Below are 17,847 nucleotides of genomic sequence, written 5' to 3'. Positions count from 1 at the left end.
CAATGTCATATTGCCCCGAGGGTGTTATAAACAAATATACAATATATAAATATTGAGCGGGCATACGACCGCCAGTGCTTTCAGTATATGTGAGCAGACGCGACTATAAACGTGAGATTGACATAAAGCTCAGAGCAAATCTGAAGTTTAGTAGATAGGACCATAGGTCGCTAAAGAAAAACATATATTACTTAGGCTCACTCCACACATATACTTTTTGCTTAGGGCTCATTGGTATTAAGACTCATTAAGATTTCCGCCAACATGGCTCACTCATACTTAGACTCACCGAAATGTCTCTCACGGGCAATCAAATTCCCCAATAACAATACTAAGATTCAGGTCCAGTAAAATAAAAACAGCGGGTTCTTCGAAATGGGTCGATCACGGGACCATGACTCCGGAGAGTAACTTCATAGCATTCTTGGTGAATTAATGGCGACGTAAGCTGCCAACCATAATGAAATGAAACGTGCTATAAACACTTCGCTTACCCAGATGTCTTACTTGCGTCGTCGTGTCACTGCTTCCGAGGACGGACAGTTGCTTGCTGGCCTACTCAAAGCAAGATAACGAGACATTTTGTTTGTAACAACGAAAACAGCAACGAGCATAGTTTTATTTCGCGCAACATTGAAAAATTACCAGGAAGAATAGTTCGATGAATTAATTTTCCTTCCCAAGAATAAAGTACGGTTCAAGGAACGTATTGCCATTTTGGAGTGGTGCGGACTCGTTCTTCTTTTTAGTAGTAATGTCAATAGTTTCAAGAACAAAAGCGCTGCACAGCGAAGAATTGTCATGTACATACAGGAAAAAAATCGCTACATTTACGCAATGAACTTCTTACTATGCAATGCTAGGGACATTCACAGGTATAAAAAGGCGATGCGCTTTTTCCTCGTTGCGAATATATTAGAAAAATAACAGTTAATTTACGCGTATTAACTCGACGGTTCAAAGTAAATCACAAAACCTCATCAACTGCCGCAGAGCTTGCCGCTATCCGGGAAGCAGTAAGATTTGTTTCTGGGGAGCAACCTCGAGCCTGCATGATTTTCTATGATGTCAAACCCACTTTGCAAACAATTATTTTTGTCATGAGGCAAAGTTCGTATTTACTACAGAAACTGCAGAACTTCATCAGGTTTCTTCAAAAAATAGCCACGTTATCGTCTTTCAGTCGATTCCCGCGCACTGCTGTGTCACACCCGGAAGCGTACTGCAAGATGATGTTCACCTTAGCAATATTCCATGCTGCAGACCCACTTACTTGTAGGAAGCCGTTAGCGTACCGCACCAACATCTTCTGACTGGGTCTCGTGGTGTAGAAGCCCGTCCATGTGCGACCCGGTTTGTCAGTGTAAGGTAGGAGGTCCCCCGAAAAGTGGGGCCACGTCCTGGACTTGGCGCGAAGTGCCTTTGCAAAAATACACAGCACGTGAGAAAGGTTGGTGTGGGAAGGAAGAAAAAAAGCGACCACTGTGGCTTGAACTGCACCTTACAAGGGCATGACGAAGACGGCCTTACGTCAGAATGAAAGACAGGGAATTTTGTTCTAAACGGCTCATATTAAAGAATATAACAAAAAATAAGTCAAGGAACCAATGTTGATATTGTAGTGTTTTCTTATTGGGAAAAGGAAAAAAATTACACCGCCTCGCACTAAAGGGAACCATGTGGGGATGAGAAGCAGCGCTGGTGTTCACTTGTGTTGCTATTCGTTGTTTCCAGTATCTTTACGCGTATGTTTCATTTGTGCGTGGAGTTGTGTATATGTTGCTCACAGCTCATATTACCTCCCCTCCCTTTTTGTGTGTATTACCACGCGTGTGCCGAAAAGTGAACATACAGCGCTGGTAGGCGAGTGCTACGGCGCGAGCGTGCGCAGCAAAAATACGAGCGCACAGCTGTGGTGGAGAGATAAACGGGAGAAAAGGAACGAGGCAGAGGCAGCGCTCTGCCACCTCCTGCAACCCACCTCCACCCACATCATCGTGTGAGTGCGAGAAGGTCCTCCCAGCGAGGCGATGACCCCCCTCCCCTGGTGCTTGCGGAGTGGGAGGGCGGACGGCTGCCAAAGGAAGGACAGAACCCCGAGCATCAGCTGCTTCGCTTCTAAAACTTGCGTAGCACGTCATATACTTCTACATCTTGCGCTGAAAACAGCCTCTCCACCGTTGAACCTGAGGAAGTGCCACCGTTAAGCCAATCGAAGCCACTACCCTGTCGGAAAAATGTTGGAAAGTGGAGCTTGGCGAGTGCATAATAAAAATTGTAGCATATCCACGCGCATATCCGCGTGTCCATCTATCCGTATGTCTGCTTGTCTGTCTGTCCATCCATGCGTACATCCATGCATCCATTCGTCCGTCTGTCCATCTTTTGAACATTCCAAGTACCGCCATCTCGCATCTTTTTATCATATATTCATCATATAGAAGTACCACCATCTACCGGACATATATTGATCATATAGAAGTACCCCCCTCCCCCTGACATTCCAATGACTAAACAAGAGGTGGCTATGTACTACGACGATGACTACTACTACTACTACATACATAGCAGACGCACGACCCATGGCTTAAGAAGTTTCACCCCTAATAATATCTGGTATTTATTGTTATAAACCACCATATGATTATCAGAGACACGTCGGTGAGTTCAGGCTAGAGCAACAGTTTTTTTTTCTTTGCACTGCACTGTGAAATGCTCCCTTTTGATTCATCCATGCCGTGAGTACAAATGCAGCCTCAGGGAAAATAAGCATCGTCCTTACTCAGCGCTGTATGCGCGCGTCCCTCTTTTCTTTTTATTTGCCCCATCTCAGCACGGTGTTATTCTCATTTGCTAAGTACCAAGTGGCCCACCGGTTTCAGTATTGAAGCACAGTGCCACCGCGAGGAGAGTACAGGGATATCATCAAAATGGGAAACGTTCATAAGACTATTAGCCAAGGCGATAAAGAGGCGTCTACAAGTAGGTTACATATACACCACTACAAGCGAGCGCATGTAGTTATAAATAAGTAGATTTTTTATTTAGATGTTTTCTAACGTTAGTGCAATTTTAGTGTTCTTCATAACTTGACTGTGAGCATAGTATCTTCCTTTTTTAGCTCTAACTGAAACTATTTGATCACATATCTTTGTACCAAAATATCTTTGTACTTTTTTGTTTTTCTATCATTTGTTGCAACCACTCTTCTCTTTAATGCATTTCGTCCTGAGAGTTTTGATAACTAGAAGCTAATGAGACGAGGAATGAATACCCGTTAGTGCGCGTGTGTAGACCATTATACTATGGCAGGCCTAGGAGAAGAGTCAAATAAAGCTTCCGAGGTTTTAAAGAGGTAAGGTGCAAACCTCAACGTAGCAGGCAGGCGTAGAGTGGACCACGTGAACGGGTGGTCGTTTTTTCGTCGACAACGAGATCCGGTTCGCTTCGCCAATGAAAGCGTCTTGCCTCTGGAAGCGGCAGTCGCCACGTACAAAGGCCAAGTCCCCTCCGGACATCATGGCCACAGTGTCATTGTTGTAGGTGTTCGCCTGCATGTGCAAGCATGTGGAACGAAATTTACGGTAATAAAGTGATCGACGAGAAGCGCAATTAGTTGCAGCGCCACATCTGTATGTATTCACAAGAAGCAGCCAACGGCCGCCATTGTGCATGAGCAGACCGTGCGTTTGGCCGAACACGTGTATCACATGGGTCATATTAAATCTTCACACCGAAACCGAACGTCTATCTGACGTTCATACTTCTTACCACTCGCACGAGCGTCGCATTCTTGAGTGTTTTTACAGCGAAAGCTTTAATGGGATCGCTACAAGAGTCGCGTGCACCGTAGTTGTCCACCACCACTGATGTCCATAAAACTAGTGCACAAAAAAAACCAAGTGAATAAAAACATCGAACACGCAATGTGATTCGAACAGGGGTTCCCTGCGTGCCAGCCCAGCGTTCCACCACTGAGCCACGTGGGTGCTTGGAACTCCGTCGCTAGCGGACCCTAGGCAGGCTTGATGTCGGGAAACGAATCGCGTTAGCATGAGTAATAAAGCGTTTTAGAACAGCCAAGGAACAACCAGGCATCACACAATGCGAATTGCGTAATGACTGCGTTGTAGAATGCTCCAACCCATCCCTGAAGCTTTAGGCATAATTCTTTATCGCAGGAAGCCACAGTATTGCTTTCAATGATGCAAAGTGATGCAAAATTGCTGTCAATGATGTAGCAGATACTACGCTTACACCAAGAACGAAGAAAGATGGGAAAGTGAATGCCTGCGCACTGCACAAAATCTGTGATGATTTATAATGTAGCGGGTACCCTGGAAGTTCGCTTGTAGGAGGTAATCAGAGTACTAATTGCTCTGAAAGGTTGCTCTCCAGGCTTTCGTTGCGACTTTGCTGCGCGCATGCCTGGCGGTTCATGCACAGTGGCGGCTCAGCCACGGTGCATGAACAGGCTGCTCCACCGAACGGAGCAGCAGCAGAATTTGAGACTTGGGTCTAATGCACGGGACGCCACACGTGACAGAATCAAGCGTTTGCGAGACGCGGGACATATAGCGCCGTGCCCATGCGACGTCTGCGTCGTCTTGGTGGCTGGGTTTCAGACTTGTGGGTCCAAAGCGAGCGTAAAAGCTTAGTAGTGACTTTTATTCTGTTCATGCACTCTGGTGGCTTCACATCTCCTCGGTCTTCGAGCTCCATGGCTCTTCAATTTTAAAGTTATTCATTAGGACGGTGAGTACAACGGGTAGCACAAGTGTTGATCGAGTCACGGTGGTGTGCTTGCGCACTGATTAATTGCAATGTACATGCCTACCTGGCGATTGGCGTAGTTGATGAGAACGGTTGCCATTGGATCAGCTTGGACAGGGTAGATATCCTGCAGTAAGAAAAGAGAGTGAGAGTGTTGAAATGATTGCATATTCCGGAAAAGTGCATCCAAAATCAATGATTCTAAGAATGCTGCCCAATGTTTTTTTATTTCTCGGGGGTGAAGTGGGTAAGCGATTGCAGCACGAATGCTGAACAATATGGACAATGGTTCTATAGGGGGAGCGTGAGCGAGGATAAAAAAGTGAAGAGCTTCGCCTTCAGAGCAGAACACGCTTTCTGAAGTGCTGGCCAGCTTCGGCGATAGGTCCACTACGCATTGGTAGGAAAACAGGCCAACCTATTGCAGCTGATCATATTTTTGATTATTCTGCTGCTGATAATGAATAATTACGTCTGGGCACTTTGTAACGGGTGGGCCTTCAAAACACCCACTCTTTGATAAATTCACTTTTTTTACCGCCTGGGGCTATTATATGCTTCTGCCACGCCAATGTACGATGTGTTCCGGAGGCTACTTTCATTACATGTGACATTCACCTAGCTTTCTTTTTCAAAGCACCTTGGACCATAATAGTGGCTATATGGTAGTACAACTACGTAACACGCAGGCGGCAGGGGTCCCATGCACACTGGTACCCGAAAACTGATTTATGTATTATATTTTGTTCTTTCTCTATTGCTGGTCCCCAGACAAGATGATTTTTACTTCCCAACCGACGATGCCAATGCCGACGCCGACGCCGGAACGTCCGCAAAACGAGCTATTTAATGATATCACGTTATAATCAAACCGATTTAGCGTCATGGACAACAATAAAACTTTCAATCCTTTGGTGTTCTCTCCATCAGACAAATGCATTTTGATGTTTTGAAAGTCTTTCCGCTATGATGCACCACTGATCTTTATAAATAGCTTTTGTCAAGTTTTGCAGACGTGGTTAGTAGTTTTTAGGGGCGAAGCTTCTTATGGCGTCAACCGTTCGTCCCCGTTGTCGTTTACTTGTAACCACCGCTCGTTAAGTCTACAATCCAGCCATATATGGCACTTCTTGTACTCTATAACTAATGCATATACGCTAAGAAATGCAAAATCACCCCACACTAGAGGGCGTTTTGTAGCAAAAGATCATAATAAAAGATGAGTTTTATGAAAACAGGATTTACGTCACACATACGGAAGGAAAGAGAGACAAACGCGCCACTGTGATCACGTGTTCTTCGGTGGCGCTATCTGCCAGGGGGCGCTCTATAGTACTACAAAAGCACCGCTTTGGCACACGCGCCAATAGAGGCTCGTCGACGGTGTATAGACAAGGCTGTCGAGCGGCGTGCGCGCAGGGCAGCGGCGGCTCGCGCTCGAAGAAGCGACCCCGCCGTGCAGGTGCGGGAGGCTGAAGCTAGCCGTGAATATGCGTAGCGGCGCCGCGAAAACCCTGCAGTAGAGCGCGGGAGGCCGAACTGGCGCGTTCGGCGAGCGGACCCAACTTTGCCCCGCTCTCGGTCATTCACCCCGTGGATATGCTGTCATTTTTTATTGCATCTTGACGATACCCACCTTGTACACAGGCTTACAAAGAAGCCCTCGCTTAAGATGCTCCGATGTGTTGCATCACTGCTCTTTATTAAATACTCTTTGTGCAACTTTCAGGTGGATAGTCACCGCTTTATTTACCGCAATGTATTGCGGGATAGTGGTGTGACTATAGTAATGTGCGCACAATTTTTTGGCTAACCAATGCATTCGTTTTGGTGGAAGTTGTGTGTACGGGGATTTATACGATTTTCGGGCACATACGCGTTAGCAAGACTAACTGTTACTTTCGCTCCACGTAGACCGTGGTGACTCGTCGGATTTACTCAGCGTGCGTCACGCGTACTCGCTTATGATGCCCACAAGCATTACCACAGATCCCAGCTATACAAGGTCTATTGAAACGCTCCATATGCCGTTACAATAAGTCCATTAGTTAGACTATGGGATTCATATGTCTCCATAACAATTTTACAGAAAGCTTACGAAACGTTTCAATAAATAGGCTCGACCTAAAACAGCTTCGCTCCTAAGAGAAAGTGAGATGACAAGGCTAATTTGGTCCGGTACCATTCATTTCCTGCATCTGTTGCTTTCGTGGATGGACTTAGGCTTGTATTCACAAACCAACATCACGCATACCTCGACTCTTCCATATCCCTATTAAGCCTTTATTGCCATTGATCAACAAAGTTGGCGAGTATTCATGAAGCAATATTGTTATAATTTGCCCTGTTGGTGTTCTTTTGCCCTTATAACGCACGTAGAGAAAACGTGAAGTAAGGCCAAGATGAGTTTCTAACACTGGCCACCGTCTTGATTAAGAGATATTGAACTTTGGCAGACATTTGATTCTCGAATTGGATCTGAACCTTTTATTGTAATGCGTTAAAGGTTTTTCGAGAGGGTCTCTTACATGTGTTCACTTAAGACAACTTGAAACTAGAAGTGAACCTTTGTTTTTTTCTTTTTTTCAGTCCATGTTCTGCACTGCTTCCCTTTACCCAAGTTATGATGCCACCAAGTGCAGGTGACATCATGTGTTGTCACAAATTTTGGTGATATATGACGTCATCAGGTGCTGATTAGAATTTGCGTAACTTGTAGTTGACCATCTAATTTCACGTTTAATGAGACCGCGTTGAAGCCGTGCCCGTCTGAGATAGCGCTCAGTTTGAATCGGTAATGAAGCAACACTTAGTATTACATACCAAATTGCTTCCTAATGCAAAATCTCTTCTTCAAAAAAGGAATTGCCATCGGTTATAGTTTTAATAGAAGCTGCATTCCACATGGCTTACTTATATTAACACGTCATTTTCACATAAGTCGATTACCCGAAAACACATAAATTTTGTTTCTAGAAACGCTCCTTGCCAGGTTTATATTGCTGGTCTTTCACAGCTTTGAATGCCTGAGATGAATAAGTCGTGTCGTCAGTTTAAATATACTTCTTCAACAAGCAGATTATCGCATCTTTTCCCTCTGTTTCTACAGCTGACTTCTATCCATCGGTAGATTGAAGACAGGAACTATTTTTAAAAACATAAGGTGAACTAACGCAGCTCATCACGATTGGGGGAAGCTACATGCAGGTCTTGCTCCGCAGATGACACCTTACACTCAATGCGCAAAATTCTTTCTAAATGCAAGTGAAGGGACATCTTGATGTTATTCGTCATCCATGATAGCCTGGTGCTCTTTCACGCAAGATTACGCAGTTCTCTGAATTGCTTACGGGTCCCATTGAACGTATCGTACATGGAAGAACGAGCTTTCGGCTATCCCATACTACAGTACGTTATAAGCTATAGTACGTTATAAACTCAAATTAGCTAGCGGGCCACGCGATCCCGCAAGAGCTAGGAAAGCGATGGTCAGAGGTGGTTTGGTTGGAGAAGGGGAGAGTGTGAAGAAAATGTACACTGTCATTTGAAAGGCTTTTATAATGCTAATATAGAGGTCAACTCTAAAGGAGCTAGGCGTTAGCACTCCAGAAACGTATCGAGATCAATGTCCAAGCTGACCAAAACCTAGACATCAATTGTAATACGCGGAGTTTTCGTTCTAAGATTACGTTTCAGTCAATCACGACCGCAGGGGTACCAACAGGCCGAGACATATTACGCCTATGTAGCTTACCCGAAGAAAACCTAATTATTTACGAAATGCCAGAAGATAATGTGACTACCTCAATAAAGTTCAACGCTCATGAAACATGGATTGAAAATGAAAAAAAAGTATTCATTTTCATTTATACGGAGTGCTTGTTGCTATTCAACAGCGAAAAAATCTTGTGTACTATTGGTTGTGTAATAAAGCTGGTGTACATAAGCATATAGTGCTCTAGATCATTTTGCTTTGTTTTACACAAACCAACAGCAACCACAGGTCTGTGTTTGCGCTGGGTCCAGCTAGCGAGATTAGCATTCTCTTACATTGAAGCGCATATTACTATGAATAGTCTCACACTGTTCTAAAGAAAAATGTGTGTTCCCAGCGAATAGCAGACAGTTCTGACAGTCGTTCAGCAGAGCAAGTAGTAAAGTAGCCAATTGGGGCTATTTGGAACATACTCATCACGATCAGCGCACAATGAAGCACAAAAACTCAACAAAAAGCGCAACACAAGCGCTGTTTAACAACTGCAAGTTTAATCAGGGAAACATGTCATATATATGCAAACATGAAGACATAAAAACACCTTGACATCTCCCCCCCCCCCCCCGAACGTTCATGTTTGCATATACTGAATGCCCTAGCTATCTTTAGCTAGAGTTTAAAAATATTTCGACACGTCGACAACGCGCCCCGCCATGGTGGTCTAGTGGCTAAGGTACTCGGCTGCTGACCCGCAAGTCGCGGGTTCGAATCCCGGCTGCGGCGGCTGCATTTTCGATGAAGGTGGAAATGTTGTAGGCCCGTGTGCTCAGATTTGGGTGCACGTTAAAGAACCCCAGGTGGTCGAAATTTCCGGAGCCCTCCACTACGGCGTCTCTCATAATCAAATGATGGTTTTGGGACGTTAAACCCCACATATCTATCTATCTATCTATCTATCTATCTATCTATCTATCTATCTATCTATCTATCTATCTATCTATCTATCTATCTATCTATCTATCTATCTATCTATCTATCTATCTATCTATCTATCACGTCGACAACGCAATTACGACACGACCAAATGCTTGTTGCTTACTATTTTCTGGAGTTCGTCAGGCTATATATTGTGTTCTAAAACATTGTTTAATTAGGTCTGTTTATTTACTAACATTTGAAGGCACAAAGATAGATCAAAAGTTTGATTGAGAAAGTTGTAGACCGGTTTGCAAAACGTCCGATTAGACAGTTTCGAACTTTATATCTGGTAATTATTGGTGCGACAATTTCATCTGGTGATCTTAGGATGACGTCACAAAAGTTGGTTATGTATGACGTCACGTGCTCATGTCACCAAATGATTATAATTTCTTTATTCACCCGTGTTTGCACCTCCAACGCTCAATTTTCGCGTATGATGAGGTATATAAGGCATTCAGCTGAGTAGATAAAATGGATTTATTTCATTCGCATAGCAGACAGTCTTCTTGTGAGCGCCTTGGACCATGGCGACACCTAGCGAGGCATAACTTAAACACGTGCTTCTTTCAAGGTGGCATCCGTGATCTGCCTTTGCAGGGTGACGGCGCTCTGCCGCATTTTTTCACAAAGACCATGTAAGGAGACGCTTAAATAGGTTTGTCAAATGGTAATTCTAAAGGCAGACTATTTTCTTGTGCTTGTGTGCAACCAACATGGCCAATGCTTGCCAGTTTTTTTTTCTCCGACAAATATCAACTCTGAAGTCAACACGCGGACCTCAAACACATTATCTGGGCTAATTCCAACCTCGTGAAGAGGCCAAACACCAAATATCTGAACGCACAGCAGTGGGAGACCACGCTGCTTAGCTCAAACAGCCAAGACCAGCTACAAGGGATCAGGAAAGCCTAAGATGCCGTTAGGCCCAAATGACTACTAGCTGGAGCATAGGAGAGAGGATACAATTCTTCTTCTCTGTCTCTCTTTAAAGATTACGCAAGTTGAGAATAATTCAATAAATGTTGAAAGTTAGCGCCAATAGACACCCAAACGGAACACTAACGTTACCTAAACATTTTTGTCTTCCTTTCTGTGTCTTACGGATGATGGATGGCAAACGTTCCGTGCAAAAGCCCGTCAGCTGACTACCGTCAATTCGTTTATGACACTAGTTTGCACTTGTTAGGCCACGATCGCATACAGATGGCATGCTTACTCCTGAATCGCTGCAGTATTCGGGACCAAAGGAGACTTCATTCGGGTTCACGTACGTGTTCTCCGGCACCCACGTAAAGATGTGGCCACCGTCTCCACCTGCACATCAGGTTTATTCGATTGTATAATTAACTTCTATTTTAACAACATTGCATACCCATAGTGCACACATCCGTACAGGTCAATATGGATCCGATGATACAGTCTTTGTTCCTGATATATCAAGTAAAACTTCACAAAATCAAACATTATGCGTTAACAATTTCTACGGAATCACAGGTGCGCCCCTGGTACTGCTTCCGTAAAAGGTTCACACTACGTGTATTCAATTTTAGGCGTTGATGTACTCGAACATAAAGCACGCGCATGCGCGGTACTCCAACGTCACGTCGGTGAAGTGCCACCGTTTATGATCCAGCGGTTCCTGATAACCGACGGCTCCTGGTACGCTCGGGCGTCCCGGCTCTGAATGGTTCCGGCTGCCTCTAGCATGGGCCACACCAGACTTCCCTTAAAGAAGACATGTTCCACGTGTTCCAGACAGGATGTGAGATGGGCTGAAGTGCTCACCTGCATCACTAGTGTCTAGAAGGTTCGCAGGAAGGAAGTTAGGAATTGAAAAAGAGTGTCCAAGAGGTGAGATAAGGAAGTAAGAGATAGTGATAGAGTGAGGAAGGATTAGTATGAAACTGCCACCAGAAAGCACCACGGTGAGTGCGCAGCACAGCGCATTGTTTTTTTTTTACATTAGGTGTTGTAAATACATATAGTGTGAATTTGGAAGTGACCCACGCAATGACTGCAGAAGGGTATCTTGAAAAGCCAGTTGGTACATGATAGTGAGAGAAACAGCGCATAAAAAAACGGGACCGAGAAAGGATGAACACACCACACACCGTTTGTGCGGTGTGTTAATTCTTTCTGAGTTCTGTTTTTTGCGTTGTTTCTCTCAGCACCCTATGGCTCTTTCCGCCAACAACCACATCCGACAGACGTCCAACAGGTTCTGACAGCATGTGGACGCTAATCGCATGCCACGTGGGCATAAAATTTGCTGAATGTAGCCTTGCGACTGCTGCATCAGTCTAGTGGCCTCAGCTAACGGTAGCGCGGGACACGTGTTAAGTCACTTTGCTGGTGGGACCGATGTTACTTGTCGATTTCTCGCCGCACCCATTGCGCTCTGACAGTGCTCGCTATTGCTGATGTCGCCGTTAGTGGCGGCATGAAAAAAATGGGCAAAACCGTACGGATCCATATGATTCATGTGGATGTCCTTGTCGTTTCGTGCTACTAACAGGTAGTCGCCTCTTTTTATCTTCCTTAACCAAAGGACTTTACCATGAGGCATCTAAGAGGCTTTTCTTTATAAGAAACCCGCACCTTGTGACTTTGTGCTACAAACGAGTGGTTGTCTATTTTCCCTTTATTAACCCTTACGCCACACTGTGGGTTTCCACAGAAGTCATTTACATTATTTGCGTCCATGTGTTTCTAGTTGTCAATGAACTCGCCCTCACGCTGTTAATTAGTAGCTTCCTGGTTAGCTCAAGTAGTAGAGCCACCACCCCAAAAAGACGTTGGTCCGGGGTTTGATCGCCGGACCAGCACTAATTTTTCGGTAACTAGGAGGCTTCTTTTTCTGAGAAATCTGTACGAATTACGTACTTGTTTCGTGTTACAAATGGGTGGTTATCTATTATCGCTTTCCTGTGCTTAGTACTGTAAAGATATATTTCTCTGCACCACAGCGAGCTCAAAGGAGCCCTCAGAACAGAGAATGCGAGGTCGGAATACATATATACAATAAACCACAAGAGTTCACGTGCCACGTGAGCCCAAGCCAGAGAGTCTGTCCTTGCCATTTAGCGGTGTGCCACTTGCCATAGACCACAGCGCTGGGCCCAAAATGTTTCTACTTGCCATTAACTGGCATAGCAATGTTTTACCGTCATGCAGCGCATTTTAGCTTCTTGGTTTAAGGCAAAGTGCTTATTTGTGGTACAAACGAACATTTCTACTTTAATAGCGCAATGCTACGAAAATTGCACTTGGAAATTTTTGGCATCAAGCACGGATATATTGAGGCGAATTTTTAACACAAAGCTTTAACCTTGACTTTCTTCGCTAACAATGAAGTTGTGATAGTGGAACTTATGGCATTGGAGTTTTCAGAGTTCAGTTGGTCAATCTAAACGAAGTCATCTTTTTCCCTAGAATCCTTTAAGGGAAAAAGTGTGTCTTCGGCGTTCCGCTGATTTCGATCGCCCCTGACGCATCGGAAATATCGTGAAGAGGCTCTTCTCCCCATGCTCACGTGGTCAGTAAACTATTGTCGTTGCTTGCACCATACTTAGGCAAGTATGTCTTCCAATACTGTGGCCCACAATGCCCTTCAACACGCTACTTTGATGGGACATCTGCACATGCGCAGTGCTTCATTTAGCGTAATGGCAGTGTACCAGTCGCTTTGACACGATAGCTTCGTGTTTTCTGGTCACCGCTTGCTCAACAGGCAAAACCGGCGCATCCCGACAGCTTTCGACAAGATTCACCAATCAAGCCCGACAACAGGGGTGATAAAACTAAACGAAAAACCTCTACAAAGGACTATGATTTTATCATGAATGAAAGTCTGTCTTGAACTTTGTTGCAAAATATCTGCTTTCATCTCTGCAGTTCTTTATTTTTATCGTTTAATTGGGTTTTATTTAGGCTGTAAAATCTTGGTATGCATCATGTCCGGTTTGCTCAATTGTTTGCGTGAAACTTCACTATCTTTACTATGCACAGTCATTCTAAATTAGAAGTATCGAGCAGCAGAGATGAAGTCTATGTCTCCGACATAAGTATTGAAAATAATAAAAATGAATTAAACTTACGTTATACACGCCCCAAAAGATTCCATTAGTCGGTTACATTCTCTGTGGTTGCGGTCTAAAATTAAATACAAACTCCACCAACAGACATCCCTGTCCCACCCAAACAGAATTTGCATAGAAGCTCTATATCTTTTCGCAATCACACATTTCCGTGAGGTCAGCAAATTTTCCTATGTTTCAGATCGCTCGTGTCTCGTACATTTACCACTGCTTCGAAGATGACCACTCGAAAGGTGCTGGTAAACTTCGCTGGGGAGGCGGACATTAGTGCTTAGCCGAAGGCAATAATTTAGGTAGAACGAATGAACCTTTAGTTCAGGGTATTCGAGTTAATCTCATTAGCAACAGAAATATCTTATGATTGAAAAAAACCCAGCTTGCATGACTATCTTACATACGTCATTTACAAGCGTGACAAACGGTACAGGGTGTGGAGCTCGTATTTATTCCTAGGTTGCGACCAACTATAGACAATCAGTAGCTGTCAGATGGCCTGGGTTAGGTTATATTGGGTTACATTGGGATAGGCAAAGTCGAGTTAGGTTATGTTATGCTATGCTAGGCTTGGCTTGTCTGTTTATTGTCGGTCTGGCCTGGAGGCTTGTTTGGTTTGCACTTTTTATACCATGTTAGGTTGGTTAGGTTAATTCAGGTTGGGTTGAGGTGGAACGGGCGGAGCTTGGCTTGATTGTGTTGGATTGTGTTGACGCCTTACAGGCGGATGTGCCATTTGTGTGCTCTTCAGTGAGCGTATAAACTTTCCTTGTCGAGGTGGGTCAGCCTGCCAGACAAACTCCAGGGAGCGAGAGATGGTCCAATTTTCCTTGAGTTCGAGCGATATCCGGCCGATCATGAGGCTGCTGAAGCCCATCTGCAATGTACAACGAGAGAACATTATCTCGCGAATGACTGTAGCAGCTCAGGCCAACATTTTTTGTGGCGGTCAGTTTAATTCAGGATAAATGTCTTTTATGGTTGTAAAGCACCTGTTCATGGCTAAAGACCGTTATAGAGAGGCTGGCAATACCTGATACTATTTAGCGCCACAATGTTGTAGAAAACAGTGTGTGTCAAGTGCACCTTTAAAGCAAGACTTAGTAAAGGCGCGTGTTTACATGGCAGATAGTGTTATGTTGATCTAAGCCACCAATTAAAAGAGTGCTGCAAAAGGTACATGCATTCAATATTGTTGAAAAGCCCAGAAGCTACATATCTGATGAAGGCTTAGGCTCGATGTGTAATATGTGTTTTAAGAAAATCTAAATTTATAGATGACGAAATTACTTTTAAAATTTAATTAGGCTACATTATTATTGATCTTTTTTAATTTTTTTGAAATATAGCTATTAAACATAACCAATTGCAGCTGTTCGAGGTATGAAACTACTTTGAAGCATGTTAAGCAAAGTTCATCCTTGATGCACAACATATTTAGTTACATCACGCACTTATATCGCTCTAAACATTTTTCAGTTCCGAAAGCTTGAGGTATGAAACAGGGTCTAAGGTGTGTTCATTATTTTTCTTTCTACTTCTGGTCAATCTATTGAACCGTAAGGGAAGCGTACATTCTACCTCTAGGCCAAAATATTTGCTGAAGCAATCATCATTTATCTCGAAGTTACTCGCTTGGAGTAATTCGTTACCACACTTAGTGGCCAGCCCACAAAACTAACTGACCGGAGTCCTCTTCTGTTTAACCTCCCTCTCTTTCCTTTATCTGTCTCCCTCTGTTGCTCATTGCAAGAAAAAAGAAATTTAACTAGGGTAATTCCTTCAGTGCTAAGCAAGCTTGGTTAGCAGAAGGGGGAGCACCAGAGCTAGATCACTCGTATCGTGCTTTTAACTCTCGTCCCCTCCTACAAGTAGCCCAGGTCACGTGACCAATTTAGTCGCAAATCGACTGTTCGCAAATGTTCGGCAATGGCCGCCTTGGTCACAAAGCGACAACTTGTGGCTCAGTCACTCACTGCTCAATTTATCAGTCGGGCGAATGTGTTCGCAAACTTCACAAAAAACGGAATGCATAGAGACAGGAAGTCAGCATATCTTGGGCGGCAATGCCAGTGTGAGCCATATGAAACACGGGAATTTTGTGTGGCCACACAAAAAATTTATGGTTGCACACAAAATTTAGGTCGCACACAGGTGTGAATTGGTCGCGTCAAGCCGCGAATGGCCGTGTGACTGCTGCAAGTCGCAAGTGTGAATGCGTCTTAATACTGCATCATACACAGTTGCAGGCATCGTATATTGCACTGACCCTGGCGAAGAGCGACGCCTGCGAGACTGAGTGTCCGAACGGGTCGGCCTGCCAGGCGACGCTGGGCACGCCACACTGCGGTCCGAACGTGTCATTCAGGAATCGGAGACCCAACGTCATTTGGTCTATGATGGTCGTGTAATGAGTGACCGCCTCGTCGTTCTGCACCCAACCGCCACCCACGAACTGGAGCTGGCCTGGTGAAAAATGTGTTGAGAAAAAACAAATCCCATGGGCAAGAAAGTTACGAACTCACTAGATGTCTGAACACGACATTCCACGATGACGTCATACTATGACGTCTTTAGCAAGCAGGTTCCACAGATTTAGCCTGTCGTTCTTCGATCAATGGCCCGGCCAACCAGATGCTTTGAGGGGTCGTGAAAAGGTCGCTTTTACAATGAAAATGCAGCACTATCAGCATCCACACGCACTGGCTAGGTGGCATCAGCTTGAGTGGGCTTGCACGATCACGTAACCTCTCGAAGAAGACGGAACTCTTCAGCATATGTTTGTGCGTACAAGGGACCCTCATCGGCGTCCTTGTCATACGTGATCCGCGTGTCACAAGAACGCTGATGTTAGCTGCAGGGTTTAAGTCACCGTGCATTGCGTTTGGCAAAAACGACGGTGGGTGTCTTGCTTGCGCGCACTCGCAGGAGCCGTGGAGTTGCATGTTCCTCAATAGGCAGAGCGTCCACACAGGTCTACTCTACTTACACTGACACCGTACGGTTAGTGCATGTGGATCACGGCGTAAGAAAAATAATGTTCTTACACCATGATGTTTACGCTGTTGGTTATGCATCGTCCTTTTAGGAACGAACTTTTTGATATCCTTTTAAGACATTCAACTGAATAAAATAATTGAAAAGACACCCACACACGGGGAATATAAAATGAAACACCATGGGTGCTAATTTTAAAACTACAAAAATGAAAAAAAAACGAACGTGAGTATGCACAGTATCTCTCAAGTTGAGCTCGAAAAAAAGTAGCTTGCCTGAGGTGACCATGTCTCGCACCATTTGCTTGACATCGCTCGACTGCTCATTCCACCACCGCGAAAAGTAAGCGCTCTCTGCTGCCACAAAGCGTCGCTGCAGGTTTTGTGCCAATCCTCTGATGGTAGAATTGTAGATGTTCGTTACCACTGTGACACAGAATCAATCAGACACGGATGTAGCACATCATCATTATCATCATCATCATCATCATCATCATCATCATCATCATCATCATCATCATCACCACCACCACCACCATCACCATCATCATCATTATTATCATCATTCTCATCATTCTCATAATTATTATCATCATCACCACATCATCATCATCATTCCTTTCCCGCTAACGTCCGAAAACTAGCTTACGAAACTTTTGTTCGACCTCAACTTGAATTTGCCTCACCAATCTGGTCCCCCCACCAAAATTACTTAACCAACATGATCGAGGCAGTTCAAAATAGGGCAGTCCGATTCATTTCTCGTAATTATAATTTCTGCTGCAGCGTAACAAAACTTAAAATGGATTATTCACTTCAATTATTATCCACTCGCCGCAACATTTCTCTTTTATGCCTCTTTCATAAATACGTCAATAGCACTAAAATGACCAGACTTCCAATTGAACGACCCTCCTATTTATCAACCAGACTACACAACCGGCTTAGTTTCTCGCGCATGTACGGCAAAACAAACTCTTCTAACGCATCCGCTTTGCCTCGTGCCATCATGTTGTGGAATGATCTTCCCGATAACTTGGTATCTGACACTAACCCTGTTTCCTTCCGCAACAAATTGGTCTTACATTTTGGTTGATAATTTTATGTTCACAGCTTCGTTCTTGTATGTATATGACATTCATAATGCTGTGCAAAAAGTTTTTTTCTGATGCGCTTATTGCCCCCTTATTTTTTGTGCTTTAGTTTTGTTTGCTTAGGACGAACTGTTCACACTTCCTGCAAGCGCTTTCATGATTTTCCCAGTGTATTATACCACAATCTGTGCCAATTT

At 44.2% G+C, this 17,847-nt stretch overlaps 1 protein-coding gene across 1 annotated transcript; it reads right to left on the bottom strand.

The window, feature by feature from the left end:
* Nucleotides 1-413: 413 nt before the first annotated feature.
* LOC142772272 (lysosomal alpha-mannosidase-like) lies at nucleotides 414-16,845 on the bottom strand. Its single transcript, XM_075874471.1, has 10 exons — nucleotides 16,833-16,845; nucleotides 15,830-16,026; nucleotides 14,282-14,437; nucleotides 11,089-11,269; nucleotides 10,686-10,783; nucleotides 4,838-4,900; nucleotides 3,369-3,551; nucleotides 1,274-1,420; nucleotides 495-555; nucleotides 414-448 (listed from the first exon to the last, which is right to left on the bottom strand). The coding sequence occupies exons 1-10, from the start codon at nucleotides 16,843-16,845 to the stop codon at nucleotides 414-416; spliced, it is 1,134 nt and encodes a 377-aa protein (XP_075730586.1).
* Nucleotides 16,846-17,847: the final 1,002 nt, after the last annotated feature.

This window comes from Rhipicephalus microplus, chromosome 9 (assembly GCF_043290135.1).
Source record: "Rhipicephalus microplus isolate Deutch F79 chromosome 9, USDA_Rmic, whole genome shotgun sequence".
Taxonomy (NCBI): Eukaryota; Metazoa; Arthropoda; class Arachnida; order Ixodida; family Ixodidae; genus Rhipicephalus; species Rhipicephalus microplus.
Note: the sequence above shows the minus strand (reverse complement) of the source record. Positions and strands in the feature narration are given on the sequence as shown.

Coding starts and splice junctions, on each gene's coding strand:
- LOC142772272 (XM_075874471.1), bottom strand. Junction 4,901..10,685: donor AATACTGCAGCGATTCAGGA/GTAAGCATGCCA, acceptor TTCTTACTGCAG/GATATCTACCCTGTCCAAGC. Junction 1,421..3,368: donor CGCCTGCCTGCTACGTTGAG/GTTTGCACCTTA, acceptor ATTTTTGCAAAG/GCACTTCGCGCCAAGTCCAG.